General features: G+C 36.4%; 3 protein-coding genes across 4 annotated transcripts; 2 read left to right on the top strand and 1 right to left on the bottom strand.

The window, feature by feature from the left end:
- The first annotated feature begins 1297 nt into the window (after nucleotides 1–1297).
- Nucleotides 1298–6431, top strand: LOC135703052 (spermidine synthase-like). Of its 2 annotated transcripts, none has more exons than XM_065224160.1 (4): nucleotides 1298–1404; nucleotides 1468–1606; nucleotides 5500–6097; nucleotides 6161–6431. In XM_065224160.1, the coding sequence occupies exons 2-4, from the start codon at nucleotides 1479–1481 to the stop codon at nucleotides 6293–6295; spliced, it is 861 nt and encodes a 286-aa protein (XP_065080232.1). In that variant the 5' UTR covers nucleotides 1298–1404; nucleotides 1468–1478; the 3' UTR covers nucleotides 6296–6431. The 2 variants fall into 2 exon arrangements, with proteins under 2 accessions (XP_065080232.1, XP_065080231.1); XM_065224159.1 differs by having other exon boundaries at nucleotides 1304–1408.
- On the bottom strand, nucleotides 6205–7600 carry LOC135703053 (farnesol dehydrogenase-like). The gene is made up of 3 exons (XM_065224161.1): nucleotides 6945–7600; nucleotides 6747–6872; nucleotides 6205–6600 (listed from the first exon to the last, which is right to left on the bottom strand). Exons 1-3 carry the CDS (start codon nucleotides 7521–7523, stop codon nucleotides 6559–6561), a joined length of 747 nt encoding a protein of 248 aa, XP_065080233.1. The 5' UTR covers nucleotides 7524–7600; the 3' UTR covers nucleotides 6205–6558.
- Nucleotides 7601–13175: 5575 nt separating this feature from the next.
- On the top strand, nucleotides 13176–14254 carry LOC135703051 (farnesol dehydrogenase-like). Its single transcript, XM_065224158.1, has 3 exons — nucleotides 13176–13771; nucleotides 13851–13985; nucleotides 14059–14254. The coding sequence occupies exons 1-3, from the start codon at nucleotides 13196–13198 to the stop codon at nucleotides 14098–14100; spliced, it is 753 nt and encodes a 250-aa protein (XP_065080230.1). The 5' UTR covers nucleotides 13176–13195; the 3' UTR covers nucleotides 14101–14254.
- The last annotated feature ends 286 nt before the right edge of the window (nucleotides 14255–14540 follow it).

Raw genomic sequence — 14540 nt, 5'->3', positions numbered from 1 at the left:
GTAAAAAATTTACTCATTTAATGAGTTAAGCCACTTTTCTTCAAAATGGGTCTTTTTCAACCATTAATAGGTACTTTCAAGTTAGCGTGTACAGCACACTATAGCCGACGTTATGTTTAACGTACAGAACAAGAGTAAAATCGGTTTTCAATTGAAACGATAATAATCAATTAAAACACTAATTAACTCTTGCACTGTAACGTCACCAGGGCATTGTTTTACATACAAATAAACATTGCCCACAGGGCATGCCAAAACTTCTTTCAGTGATTTGAGGCTATGTCAGTCGTGCAAGAGTTAATGGTGGTAAGCTCTACCTTGTAATCGCAATGTGCTATTTTATATGATTGCGTCGAGGATCGCGCATTGGGCACATTTATGAGATTATGAATGCGGAAACACTAATAAAAGTGCGGTTTTACGTTAAATTGTTGTTGTGTCTTCATCGCACATATTCCTTGGTGAATGAAGAATAAGTGCGCAGAAGGCGTCAAGACGATACAACCAACAATCAATACGAAACTAACGATTTTAAATTGGCTCACTACTTGACTAGCCTATTGGTCCCAAGCAAATCGATTAACGTACCCCATTCTAGTCGAAATTCTAGTACTACACAATGTTTGTTTTGATTCGCTATGAAAGTTTGACAGATAAAATGAGGGGTTATTGATTTTTCCTATGTTTCGAGGGGTGAATCGATTAGCTTGGGACCGAAGAGAGTACCAGAGCTGAGCCAAAAAGTTGAGCACGTTATTTCGGGACCTTCTAGCACAAACGAAGTGACAGACGGAGCGGCTCGAAAACTTTGGTGACTAACCTGCTATTGCAATTTTTCAGTGTACCACATGGCAACACCATTACTACTGGATTGTACCACATGGCGTACCGATAATAAACGAATTCGCTATAAGTTATAACATCATGGAAGTCTTCCATGATGTTCCGAGATGTTCATTTTCTTACTATAAGAAATCTAGATGGCTTCATGTTATTTTCTATGCAATATTACTTGTATTCATTTTCTTGGTATAAGACAAAGAAGGATGTTCATAATTTTGCTATACACAATTACATTTGTTCATTTTTTTGCTATAAGTAAAGACACTGTTCATTTTAGTAAACGAACTAACACTTCTTCCTACTGTGACACCTTTATTACCCGCCTTGGGTGAGTTCAGTGATTTTGATTACATCAAGAACAACAAGCACGAGCACTGACATATCACTGCATCGAACTGAAACCGAGTTAGTTCGGTTCGCATCGCCAGTCGCCAGTTTACTTTCAACCTGTTTCAACGATTGATTAGCGCTGTTCTTGTTCACTATCAGTGCTCTGTAGTTGTCAATTTCGTGTTTACCAGCGATTCCTGTTTTTGCTCATCCCATAATTATCTTAATTACGTGAGTAAAAGAAGATCACCGCTTAATTGCAATAAATTTAAATGTTTTCCTATGTTTATACAGCTCCCTGCAAAATGAATCCTTCCGAATGGTTCAGCGAAATATCTGAACAGCTATGGCCAAATCAATGTTTTTCTCTGAAGGTGAAAAAAGTTCTCCACGAAGAACGCTCCCGATTCCAGGACATCAAGCTGCTTGACACGTAAGTATTTCTTTTGTTTGATTCTTTTTATAAGGAGTTTTGGAAACACGTGGCTCTATATTTTGTGGGTCAAGTACTGACATTATTTTTTGATAAGCTGCTATAATGAGTGATAGTGCCGGGTTGTACACATTTACATTGAGATTGAAAAGTAGTAAATTTTATTAAATATGTATAGGTACTTATTTCAGCTTCAAATAAAACAATGGGGCTTATTTCCAATTTTTCCTAAGTTATCCGTAATTTTAGACAAAAATCAGAGAGTTGGACGATATCATTATTTTATTTTGTTCATTGACGTTGAGCATTTGTAGATCACAATATCAAAAATCTTTCTTCCAACTAAAACTTTTACATGAACCTTTCCAGTTATCAAGCTTTGTATGGGTTTGTGTAGATGGTTTTCGGCGTTCTAGGGTGCCTGATAGTGAGTGTTAGGACAAACTGGTCTTTTGCGTATCCCCACTGAACAAGATCACATAGGAAGAAGTGGGACAGAGCAAACTTTAACTCTCGGTGAGGTTACTTTGGTAATATATTAAGGGTAAAGACGGAATTTTTCGAAATTTCACAAAACTTTTATGTTTTGGCTCTTAACAGCATTATGAAAATTAAACACGTTTTTGTTTTCCAGATCCTTCTGTTGAATACAGTATTCACTGAATCTGATTGTAATTGTAATTTATTTAGTCAAACATGTACATGAACCCTTTATCAGGACAAGACAAACATTGGTCAGAACTAAATTTATGATTATGGATAGTTCTAACATTAAGCGAAATTTTGAATTCAGAAGTCTTACAGAACCACACGTTTTTCTAAATTATGAGATTTTTTCTTTATAGATGTTAAGGAGGCGAAGATTTCGTTATGGTTAGCTAATTTCGGGTTTTCATACTCAATCCCAGTCGGCGCCGCCGGGATGTTTCTGAGGCATAACATATCTGATCACGCCTTCCTTCGGAAGGGAAGTAAAGCCGTTGGTCTCCGGTTCATGAGTTGATGGGTCGATAGGTAGGGTCCAAGTGTCTGGGCTGCCTCCCTGGCGTCGATAGCATTGGTGCTAAGCACGGAAAACAAATCAAGGGAAAAAAGTGTCCCTTAACTGAGATTTCAACTTAAAATCAAACTGAACAAAAGTTCAAACGAAATAGCACCAATAAAAGTTCGTTTTTACGTAAAATCGTATTGGTGTCCGTGCACTTTTCCTTGGTTCATAAGGAATAAGTGCACAGAAGACACCAAAATAATGCAACGTAAAAGCGTACTTTTATAAGCGACTTTGACGAGTCCAGTTAGAAATGCAAAATACAATATTTGATTTACTTATTCAAAGTTTTGAGCTGTGAAAATTTGATACGTTTATGTTGAATATTCAAATATTTTAAACATTTTTCCTGATTGCTAAAAAAAATCGAAGGGAGTGAACACATAAAAACTACCCTTAAAAATAATGCCACCATACCATAACCTTCAGTGCTAGACAAAATTTTGTGGCAACTAAATCGAAAAAAAAATCCTTCTCCGGAGTGTGCAGCTTGATCCGAGCGCCTGTTCTCGATGTTAGAGGCAACTCAAAACAGTGTCTGTTCTCCATGTTAGGGGCGGCTGATCATCGTCCTCGTGCCAGTGTGGAACTATAGACAGAACTATGCACGATGGTCCTCCGGCAAAACAGGTAGTTGAGACAGGCCCAACAAACAAAAAACAATTGTTGCAAATAATACAGAAGGAATTTCGGTAACTTCTTCTTCTTCTCGTTCGTCGCATTTAAAACTTATTATATTGCTTATCGCATATTAGCTTATTGCGTGCTCTCAAGTTAGTGTTCTAGATGCACTTCCACAGTTAAATTGAGAGCTTTCGATGCCAGTACCATTTTTGCATTAGTATTTTGTGTGGCACAATCATACTCTATGCCCAGGAAAGTCGACAAGTTTTCCAACCCGAAACAATTCGTAAACCGGACCGGGAATCGAACCCAGCCACCTCCAGCATAGTCTTGTATATAAATTGCACGCCATGACGATTGTATATGGCAAGTTTTGTTATAAATAAATCCTCCTCGTGTTTATTCGCGAAATTCAGATCACTTGCGTATGAAATCAATTTGGGGAGGCATTTGTGAACTTGCAGGGTTGCTTCACATCACTTGCTATAAAAAATTGTTTTTCGGAATTATGAAATCATTAGGCTTTATAATGATTCAAAAATTCAGAAAATCATTTTTTTGTAGCAAATGAGTGGAAGCAGTCCTGGTTCTTGACCACCTTTACATCACTCGTAAGGTAAGAGAACAGACTAACAGACATAACACTTGTATGTTTTTTATCAAACACGCATTTAACGGTCAATTTAAATGTTTGTTAGTTGGTAGTGCCACCACATGTGGCGCGCATAGTCAATTTTCTTGCGTTTGACGTTTCACACTACCGCCATCTATTCAAAGTAGTGCCACTACAGTGTATTCAACAAATGACGGTAGTGTTTTAGTGACGATGTTTTACAGTGAAAAGTACACAATGCGTTATGTCTGTTTGTCTGTGGTAAGAGTATTTTGTAAGTAAAATTGTGACTCTCTGAAAGCGAAATTGAGAGGTTTGATTTGTCAAACACATACTTTATAACCTCTTCTTGTAACTTACAAGTACAAAATATCATTATACACAGTAGTCGCATAATACTCAATAATGACTATAAAGTATGCACTTTTGAGAGAAGATTGGACTACCCATTAAAAAGTAAAATTTTACCCGTACATGAATAACTGTTACTACATAAAACAGTAAAGATTATTAATTTGTGATTTACAGCTACTCATAAATGAATTTTGCAACGACTTGCATACAACATTTATTGCACTCAAAAGAGTTTCGAAAAGTAGTACTTTTTGGCACTACCGTGAAGGCACCATATTTGACGCATTCAATCATTTTAGACTATTTTCCATTAATATTTTTGAAATGCGATTAAAAATAGACAAGTGCGTAACCATTAGGAACCACGTCAAATATGGTACTGGCATGGTAAGTGAATATAAGAATTCTTGGCTAAGCTTTTGCTTATGGAAAATAATTCATAAAGCAGTCACAGGTATATTATTTTAATTTAATGTATTACCAGGGAATCCAAACACGCAAAGCAGCCAACGATAAAGACAAAACGCTTGCTACTACCGTGTGGTACCCCTTCACAGCTTGACCTCCATTCGTTGTTCATTTTGTCAAAATTTGTTGAAAAAATTCTCAAAATGAGTTCTAAACATGCGTTTAACCGACTAATACACTCGTTTAAAATGCCTGCTGATCATATTTAACCTTCGGCACTTTTATTTCACAGCTTATTTCCGATAAAAAAAATTGTTCACATCCATATGAGTGGTGAATGAAGAACCCACAACTATCAAGGGTTCGCTTTACCGCTCACTCCAAAAATAAACTTAAAATATACATTACTACCAATAGTTCATAACAAAGGCGTGTTTTTAATCAATATCTAATACCTTAATATCTTACAAACCATAAATATTATTTGTTAAATGGTCAGAAAAGAAAGACAATTCAAAAAGATAACATCTTCACTACGACATGAGCGGTGAATGGGGCCAGTAGTTATATGTCTCGAAATCTATTTTAACTGTATTGTTTTGGATGTTTTATATTTTATCCACAATCTAATTATAATGAGCTTCAATATTTATTTTGTGATTTTCAAAGGCAAAGGTAGGTTGTCATGAAAAAAAAAGAATATTATCTCATTATTGATTTCCATTTCTGACAAAGAGCGTTATATTTCGGCTAGTTGATCGCTTGCCATTTTTTTAATTTGGAGATATTTTTGATTCCTTGCGTATTATACAAAAGCTCAAAGATTCATTGTTAATTCATTTCCAGTTATTCGCATGGAACCGTTTTGGTACTGGACGGAATCATCCAGTGTACGGAGCGTGATGAGTTTGCCTACCAGGAAATGATTTCATTTCTTCCACTATGCTGCCATCCGAACCCCAAGAAGGTTCTCATCGTTGGGGGTGGTGATGGTGGAGTAGCTCGAGAAGTTGTGAAACATCCACTAGTGGAGGAAGTGCACCAGGTAGAAATTGATGACCGTGTCGTGGAATTATCCAAGAAATATCTACCTTTTATGGCATGTGGCTTTGATTCGCCTAAATTGAAGCTGACGATCGGAGATGGATTCGAGTATATGAAACAACGAGAGGGTGAATTCGATGTCATCATCACAGATAGCAGTGATCCTATTGGTCCAGCCGAGTCCCTGTTCCAAGAATCATATTTCGCTCTGGCTAAAAAAGCGTTGCGACCGAATGGAATAATCTGCTCTCAAGGAGGTACTTTCTGGATTGATATGGAACATATTAAAAGTACACTGGATCACTGCAGGAAACATTTCCCGGTGGTAGGATATGGATTGGCATCGGTACCGTCGTATCCAACAGGTCAAATAGGATTCTTCATTGCCAGTCTGAATGAGGTACAGTATGAGTAAAATGTGCACAATTTTCATAAATCAGAGGATTCTTTGTTATTTTTTCAGAATTCCAAGTTGAATGAACCAACTAGAATTTTTACTGACGACGAGATCGACGAGATGAAGATGCGGTACTACACTACGGATGTACATCGAGCTGCATTTACCTTACCAAGATACGCTGCTAAGCATCTGTCCTAGACAGCTGCTCTTGGGTGGTAGTTGACCAGCATTTCCAACATGGTACAATTTAAATGTATGCACCTCGGAATCTTTTTATTCTTGCTCGTCTTATGCAAGTTTTACATATTTTATAATATACCTAATCAAAACGTTATAGTTTTGTTTTTATGTTTTTGAAAAATATCACAATTATATCCAAATGGGCGGAATTTGGCGGTTCGTTGAGTTATGTCGGTGTTTGGAACTTGTAGTTCAAATATTCTGCAGCAATATCTGGTTACTTAGAATCGCTCTCCTACTGGTTTGATAATCAGCTCATGAACCTAAATAAGACAAAATACAAAGCTTAGCAACATGATTTGTCGAAAACAGCAAGTAATGCTTTTAGTATGCTTAAAACTAATCCGTTTTTGAGAACGTAAGTAAGCTCAAAACTCTATAAATGTACCTAGCGAAAGAAAATAGATACCTGGACATGTGGTGGGGTAGATAATGCATACAACACAGCTTGCGCAATGTCTTCTGGATTGAGTAGTGGAAGTTCAACATTACTGAAATCAGCTATCTCCGTTTTCACTGCTCCAGGACTTATGCTCTGAAAATTGATTAATTTAATAGTAAGGGTGTTTACCATTTGTTGTTATACCAGTTAATCGAACAAACATACAGTAATTTTCACTTTAGATTTTTCTCCCAGAAGCTCTTGGCGGGTTACTTCTGTAATTGCAGTTACAGCATACTTCGAAGGAGCATACATATTGTAAGATGAAAGTATAGCTTCTACTGAATAGGGAACACTGTGGCCAACAATGCTGTTAATGTTGATAATATGTCCCGCAACAGATCTTCGTTTCATCGACTGGTAGGCTTCTCGGCTGCACAGCACTAAGCCCATGACATTAGTTTCCCATGTGTCACGTATAGATTGCGTATTGTTCAAATCTATCAATTTGGTGTCACGAACAACGCCGGCATTATTGATTATAACATCCACACCACCAAACTTTTCGTCGATCCATTTGAAGATGGAAACTATCTCGTTCTCCTTGCTCACATCGCAACGTGCGGCATGCAAGTTATTCCTTAAGCTTGGTGACACTTGTTTTTTCAAAGCTTCCGTACGCTCAGTACGCCTGGCCAATCCAACCACAATCATCCCGGCGTTAGTTAGCTGAATAGCTATGGTTGCACCGATGCCTGCACTGGATCCTGTAACCACGGCAATCTTTCCACGCCACTGTTCCATCCTTGATTTCAACTGTCCTCAAACGATACTGCAAACCGCAACTATATCATGAAACCTTGCGCAATCGGCTTATATTCATTTCCACACATCAACTATCTGTCATCTTTTATTTATGAATAACTAGGTAGGAACTATCAATGAACGAACACATTAGATTCTCTTCATTACCAACGAATAAAAAGCAAATAAGTCATCAAACATTTGATATTAATGTGCTGCTAGGTGCTAGGTACGTATTTGCAAACACTAGAACAGCGGCACGGTACAGTGATCAACGATGATGAAGTGTGTGTTATTATTCAAATATCGAGAAGCGTGATAACGTTCAAGTATGAGTACAGAGTTAGGTAGGTACTTAAAACATGCATCGATTATTAGCTTTATTCTAACCGCGCACTTCGTTCACATTATCGTTAAATATCAATTTGTTTATAGGGTCACCTTCATGTTCTTTGAAAATACATTATTCTCGGCCTCCCAGAACGACTTCTTAACGATTTTATTCAACTGCATGCTTTATAATACTTGTACTATTTTAAATAATAACTTCTGTTCAGGCTTTGTTCACACAAATCTGGAGAATTTATTCAACCACTACATTAAACTGCTTGTTGTTGTATAAGGTGTTTCGAGAAGCTTTTATTAGACTTACTTGAGTTGTAACAGAGCTTATTCGATCAAATATTTGATTATTCAGCGTTTATTAGACATCTTTGCTTCTTTAAACTGCGATGCTACATACGCTTGGATTCTCATGTGAAGTAACGTTTAACTAGACACATGTAGCAAAACAATAAAGTGGTTCTCAAAATATCGTAAAAATTTGTTCCTTATCGCATTTTGTTCCTTATTTTTTTTTATTTTGTCATTAGGGTGACCATGTTAGAGTTTTTCCAACAAATCTATTTTTTTTCAATTTTTTTTTATAATTCATAGGCCACTGGGCCGATTTCAAGGATCAAAATATCAAATGATAGGTAATAAAAATAGTTTTTAGGAAAGATACAAGGATATTAAATAATGGGATTTGGTATTGAAAAGCATTGATTGTATTTTTTTTATGATTTTCATGGTTTGTAGACAGAGGGTGCAATATATTGTTTATATTTTTTCCTTGAAAATTTAGGCTCTTTTACATAATATATCAAAAAATCAGCGATGTGTTTTTTCGGTTTTGTGTTATATATTTGTGAAATTATCAAGTTTTGGGGTTTTCCACAATACTCCCAGACTAGATTAGACTACCATGTTTTTCAGCTAAAGGGCCACTTTTGGCAAATAGGAGAACTAGAAAAATGATGATGGTATCATAATTTTGCACGGCGAGGTATGGGAGAATATTTTAAAAACGCTTTTATTTAACGAATAAAGTATTTTCTATAAATTTGGTTGTGCATACGAGCTTAGAAAAGTTTAAATCTAAAGATCTAAACGAAAACTAAGAAGAAAAAAAAATTGAAATTATACGTCTACCTTGTAGCTTTTGAGGTTAATAAATGCTTTTCAAAATTTCTTTCCTATACCTCAACGTGCAAAATTTTAAGACCATCATCATTTTTCTATTTCTCCTATTCGCCACGAGCGCTATCGTTAGATCGCCAATTGATTGCACATAAAAAATACTAGCCCATCTGGTGGCTGATGGCACAAGCTTTTAAGAAAGTTCTATTACATAGAACCACATTATTTTAATTGATTTCTTTGCCAGTTAGTCGTCTGTCACTTCGTTTGTGCTAGAAGGTCCCGAAGAAACGTGCTCAACTTTTTGCCGCAGCTCTGGTACTCTCTTCGGTCCTAAACTAATCGATGCACCCCTCGAAACATAGGAAAATCCACGAACCCCTCATTTTATCTGTCAAACTTTCATAGCGAATCAAAACAAACATAGTGTAGTACTAGAATTTCGACTAGAATGGGGTACGTTAATCGATTTGCTTGGGACAAATAGGCTATTCAAGTAGTGAGCCAATTTAAAATCGTTAGTTTCGTATTGATTGTTGATAAAAGTGTCAGTAGAATCCGACAATAAAAGCAACCGGTCAGCACTCGTGTTTATTTCAGTTTACTGTGGGGACGTAATTTGTGATTAGTCCCGGTCCCTTTCAAATTGTATCATTATTTATGTATGGTCCTTATATTTGGAATGACGTTTCACATTAATCTAGTGATGGCCGATTTTCATTTCGAATAGTTGATTAATCGATTAACGAACTGAAAAGTAAAATATTTGTAATTGGTTATATCATGCCGATATAAGCATTAACTTCTCCAGAGGATCATCATCCATCGTTTCAAACATGTGCTGCACTCTCATTGGTGGAAAAATGACAGCACAGTGAACAAAAACAAATCGATTAGTTGTTAATCGAGTAATTACAAAATGGGACATCTCTGATTTTGGTGTGATTGTTTTGATAAAAAAAGAGCGCCAATTTTTGTTGTTTAGGGGTATTGAGATAAATACATATTCGTTATCTGCATTTGGGCATATAGTCGTAGCCACTAGCCCAAATCACTTGAGCTTTCAAGAAGACGGTTCAAAAAAGAAAGAAGAAGAAGAAGAAGAAGTTATCTGCATTAAAAATGGAACCGAAATCCAAAATTTCATCACTGGAACTATTTTTAATGAGCACGATTACATTAGCAAACATCACCCTTGGTGGGACGTTGTATGGGCGTGAGCTGTCAACGAATAGATTTAGTGTCAACGATCAAAAATTTAAATCTTGATTTAAGAATCGAGATGAATGTCTACGGGATCGATAAAAATATCGTTGTGCTCAGAAAACGAAGCTCTATCAGATGATGTATAAAAATAGATATTTTTCTCGAAGTTAAACAACCCAATTACCATAAAATAAAATACAATTACACGAAATTTTAACATACTATTACAATAGATGTACAATACGTCACCACCGTCGGGTAGCTTAGCCATTTCTTGATGAATTTCAAAAATTGTGGTACTTCTAGAATTCCTAGGGTCTGTAGATTATTTTGATCTTTCGGAGGATGGTCCCACAACCCAATTGTATGGTTAATTTTTCCGGGCATGCCATTGCGAACTGGCCGTTACACGTTTTTTTTTAGGCATCGTATTCGGATTGTTAAGAAACTACTTAGTTCGTCGAGAGGAGCTGTTAGTATAAAGAGATAATAATAAACTTATTAGAGAGTTGTATAGATTTTTCTCCTTTAATTTACTTAAATCTTTGGTTTTTATTAGTTAGGTAGGTTCAGATTCAACACATTGTAGTTTCATTTTTATACCTGTGATCTTGACTTTTTTTACCTAGGGATGAGTACTTAAGGGGTTTAGATTTTGATAAGTTTTTTAGTGGGAATGACACTGATGATGATCAGTCTTGTAAGCGGTCACGGTAGTCGACATATTTTCTGTGATAAATGACTGCCTTTGCCTCCGACACTTGCAAAACAAGCTATAATAGTACAGTACCAAACTAAAATGTCGTATGACAGGCTCTGTCATACGACACTGTCTCCGAAGACCGTCACGAATGTATTTATTTTAGTTTTTCTCATAATAAGAGCTGCTGATGGTGTGCTTGTGTGAATTCTGAAAATAGCAAGCAATGATGTCCTAGTAACAATATTTCTTATCAGAAATGGTTTGATTTACACCAAATTGAGGAATTACAACGAAATCACACATGTCATATGATAGCTATTTTGATAATTTTCTTTTAGTTCGAATGTCATTCTACCGCTCGTGTTGTGTGAGAGAGACGACGGTAGAGCATGAGTGTTCGAATACAAACAGACTGTCGCTCACGACAACGAAGCGAGTGTAGTAAAAAACGTCAACTGTTTCAACCCCTGATGATGATTGTGATCGACTGCACATTGTAGTCGAAATACGTATCTGTCATGGATGCCAAAATTAATTAAGAGGAATTAAATGGAAGATAACCTGTTTTGCTGTTTTATATTAAATAATAAACCGCTAAAATAAAAATAATAATGATAAAAAAATGCACCTCTCAACGACCGCTCATTTAGGAAGATCCATAAATGATGTATCATTTTAGGGTAACCAGCCATGTCCAAAAATACTCTACGTCATTCATGCATGTCATCTTAATGAACGTTGGAGGCGTTCTAAAATATATGTCTAGATTGCCGTTATACAAAAAAGAAAAATATTTAACAATTAAGATCTATAGACAGGCAAACAAGTTAATGAATATATCAGGCATAACATTTGATAACGGCACAAAAGCATTTGTAAACAAACTTTCTAAGGCCCTTTACACGCGAATCAAAGTACGCCCACGCAAACCAATACCACTTTTGGAAAGGTGATAGTTGCTCCTATCCGATGATGTTGTTGGTTTGCGTGAGTGTACTTTGGTTCGCGTGTAAAGGGCCTTAGAAAGTTTGTTTACAAATGCTTTTGTGCCGTTATCAAATGTTATGCCTGATATGCTAACAATGACAATCAATATTAAGTTGAACATAGTTTTTGGGGCCTCATAGCCTAGTCAGTAAAGGCACGGTATTACCAAGCAGGAGGCGGCGGGTTCGATTCCCAGTCCGGTCGAGGGAATCTTTCGGGTTGGAAATTTTCTCGACTGCCCTGGGCATAGAGTATCATTGTGCTTGCCACACAATATACAAATTCATGCATTGGTATTGGCATCGAAAGCTCTCAATTAATAACTGTGGAAGTGCATTTAAAACACTAAGTTGAGAGCACGCAATAAGCTAATATGTGCTAAGCAATAAGCTTGAAATGCGAACAAGAAGAAGAAGTTGAACATAGTTTTATGTAAATATAAATGAATAAATATATGAATATTTTAATGAAAAAAAAAAAAAAAAAAATTGAGTTAATACCTAGATAAGATGATAAAGAATTAAAACTGAATTAGAACCGTCAATGCCATGAACCAGCGCGAGGGGATATTTGATTTAATAGTAGTAGTTAACAAAAATAAAAAGGTAATTTGGAGTAGTCTACAAAAGTTTGAGCATCGTTACGGATATGGAGGATTGAATTCAACATTTGAAAACAAAAGTGGATCGTTGAAGCTTATTTGGAAGATGCCTTGAATTAATAGTAAGTTTTCTGGCTGAATGTCGGGGGTTTGTGAGCATTCCTTACGTTGATGAAAATTACGATAGCATGAGATTGCGGGGTTGCTTGTGTAATAAGATACTTTATTGATTATTCATGAACTCTTGATTGCTTGGGAATGCTATGAAGATTTGAGGTGGAAAAAGGGTGAACGCCTAAGCTTTTTCACATTTATATCGCTGTGAAGCAACTATGAACTGTAGAGGAATCTTACGTCTGTAGCTGTAACCAGTTTGTTTTCGTTTGCTGATCTGCTTAAGATGTTATACTTAATTATCTTAAAGATAAATCGTCCAGCTCAAACATTTGTAGGGGTAAGCGGTGTGAGACCATCGTCATCAAAACTTTTAGCTTAAATGATTAATGAGATAATACTGCCAGTGATGCTACTTGACCAACAACTGATTTATATCAGTGCTCTTTGCTGCATTGGTATTGTTCTAATCAGTAGCGCTATATTTAACGGCTATTAAAAACAATGATAAGGAATTCAACTATAAATTAGTTGCACTTCGATAGCTATGCGTCATTACCAAGACTGTAGTTGTGGCGAAGTGTAATTTACCCAGTAGTAATGGATCGTTGGCAGAACCGTGTGGCTGCAGTAACCGGAGCTAGTGCTGGTATAGGATGGGCCATAGCTAAAGGACTTCTTCAATCTGGAATGATTGTGGTTGGCATGGCAAGACGTGTTGATAGAATGGAAGAACTCAAATCAACGCTTGCCGAAAATTTGAAAGGAAGATTCCATGCTTGTAAGTGTGATGTTAGTAATGAAAAGGAAATAGTATCGGCCTTCAAGTGGATAGATGATAAACTTGGTGGCGCAGATGTGCTGGTGAATAATGCGGGGGTGCTTAAAACGGCACTACTCATCGAACCCGGTAATACTCAGATTATCCGCGATGTTGTTGAAACGAACATTATAGGTTTGATCGTATGTGCACGGGAAGCTTATCAATCAATGAAGAGACGAAACGTTGATGGTCATATTGTTAACATGAATAGTGTAGTAGGTCATGGAGTCCCGGTCGGAGTTGGTACTTTGACCACATACAACGTCTACCCGGCAACAAAACATGCAGTAACAGCACTTACTGAAACATTCCGCATTGAGTTGTTGAATGAAAACAGCAGAGTTAAATTGACGGTACAAATAAAAAATAAAATTTAATAGTCGATTGGTATGTAGCGCTCTAAATAAAACTTGAATATTTTTTTTAATTTAGAGCATTAGTCCTGGAGCTGTACGGACGGATATATTTAATGATCCAGACTTATTGAAGAAGCCAATACCATTTCTGGAACCCGATGACATTGCAAATAGCGTAGTGCATGTGATTTCTACTCCAAAGCACGTTGAGGTTAGCGAACATTAGTTCGAGAATATAATCACTACTCTGTCAATCACTAATCACGTTTTGTTGTTATTTACAGATCAAAGAGCTTACCATCAAGCCGCTTGGAGAGCGATTCTAATGCTGAGAGAGAAAATGAAGGCGATTAGGTATATAAGTGCCATAGGATTGAAGCATCGCAAATAAATAAATAAACGGCAATAATGATGATTGCGCGAAAACAAGAAATGAGTGAGTTCCCTGATAGTTGAGATACGTTTCTACAGTCACAATTTAGTTTAACTACTTACAACAATATTCCCAACTATCGGTACATCCACCTTAGGTTATGTACTACGTATATTCACAGGCCCTTAGCACTTTAAGGTTGCCCCGTGACCTTTGAACAATCTGAACCTTAAGCATGAAGCGTCGTAAATATATACGTTTAAGTAACTTAAAACTTTAGCACAGAATTTGGACTGGACAAACAACAAACATAATCATTTCATTTTGTTTTATACAAAAAAAAACATGAACCAGCATACGACTGAAAATCTATATAATAAAGATGACCATAAT

The sequence above is a fragment of the Ochlerotatus camptorhynchus genome, unplaced genomic scaffold (assembly GCF_037179485.1).
Source record: "Ochlerotatus camptorhynchus isolate MF236.1 unplaced genomic scaffold, CSIRO-AGI_Acam_v1.1 ptg000208l, whole genome shotgun sequence".
Lineage (NCBI taxonomy): Eukaryota > Metazoa > Arthropoda > Insecta > Diptera > Culicidae > Ochlerotatus > Ochlerotatus camptorhynchus.
The sequence above is the reverse complement of the archived record's forward strand: the minus strand, read 5'-3'. Positions and strand labels throughout refer to the sequence as shown.

What these genes read in the sequence shown, in the direction of transcription:
- LOC135703052 (XM_065224160.1), top strand. Translation starts at nt 1,479, where the DNA reads ATGAATCCTTCCGAATGGTTCAGCGAAATATCTGAACAGCTATGGCCA. An exon ending in GACATCAAGCTGCTTGACAC is followed by an intron (nt 1,607 to 5,499) that starts GTAAGTATTTCT and finishes ATTCATTTCCAG; the next exon opens with TTATTCGCATGGAACCGTTT. An exon ending in TCATTGCCAGTCTGAATGAG is followed by an intron (nt 6,098 to 6,160) that starts GTACAGTATGAG and finishes TTATTTTTTCAG; the next exon opens with AATTCCAAGTTGAATGAACC.
- LOC135703053 (XM_065224161.1), bottom strand. Translation starts at nt 7,523, where the DNA reads ATGGAACAGTGGCGTGGAAAGATTGCCGTGGTTACAGGATCCAGTGCA. An exon ending in AATCTAAAGTGAAAATTACT is followed by an intron (nt 6,873 to 6,944) that starts GTATGTTTGTTC and finishes ATCAATTTTCAG; the next exon opens with AGCATAAGTCCTGGAGCAGT. An exon ending in CTACCCCACCACATGTCCAG is followed by an intron (nt 6,601 to 6,746) that starts GTATCTATTTTC and finishes TGTCTTATTTAG; the next exon opens with GTTCATGAGCTGATTATCAA.
- LOC135703051 (XM_065224158.1), top strand. Translation starts at nt 13,196, where the DNA reads ATGGATCGTTGGCAGAACCGTGTGGCTGCAGTAACCGGAGCTAGTGCT. An exon ending in ACAGCAGAGTTAAATTGACG is followed by an intron (nt 13,772 to 13,850) that starts GTACAAATAAAA and finishes TTTTTAATTTAG; the next exon opens with AGCATTAGTCCTGGAGCTGT. An exon ending in CTACTCCAAAGCACGTTGAG is followed by an intron (nt 13,986 to 14,058) that starts GTTAGCGAACAT and finishes TGTTATTTACAG; the next exon opens with ATCAAAGAGCTTACCATCAA.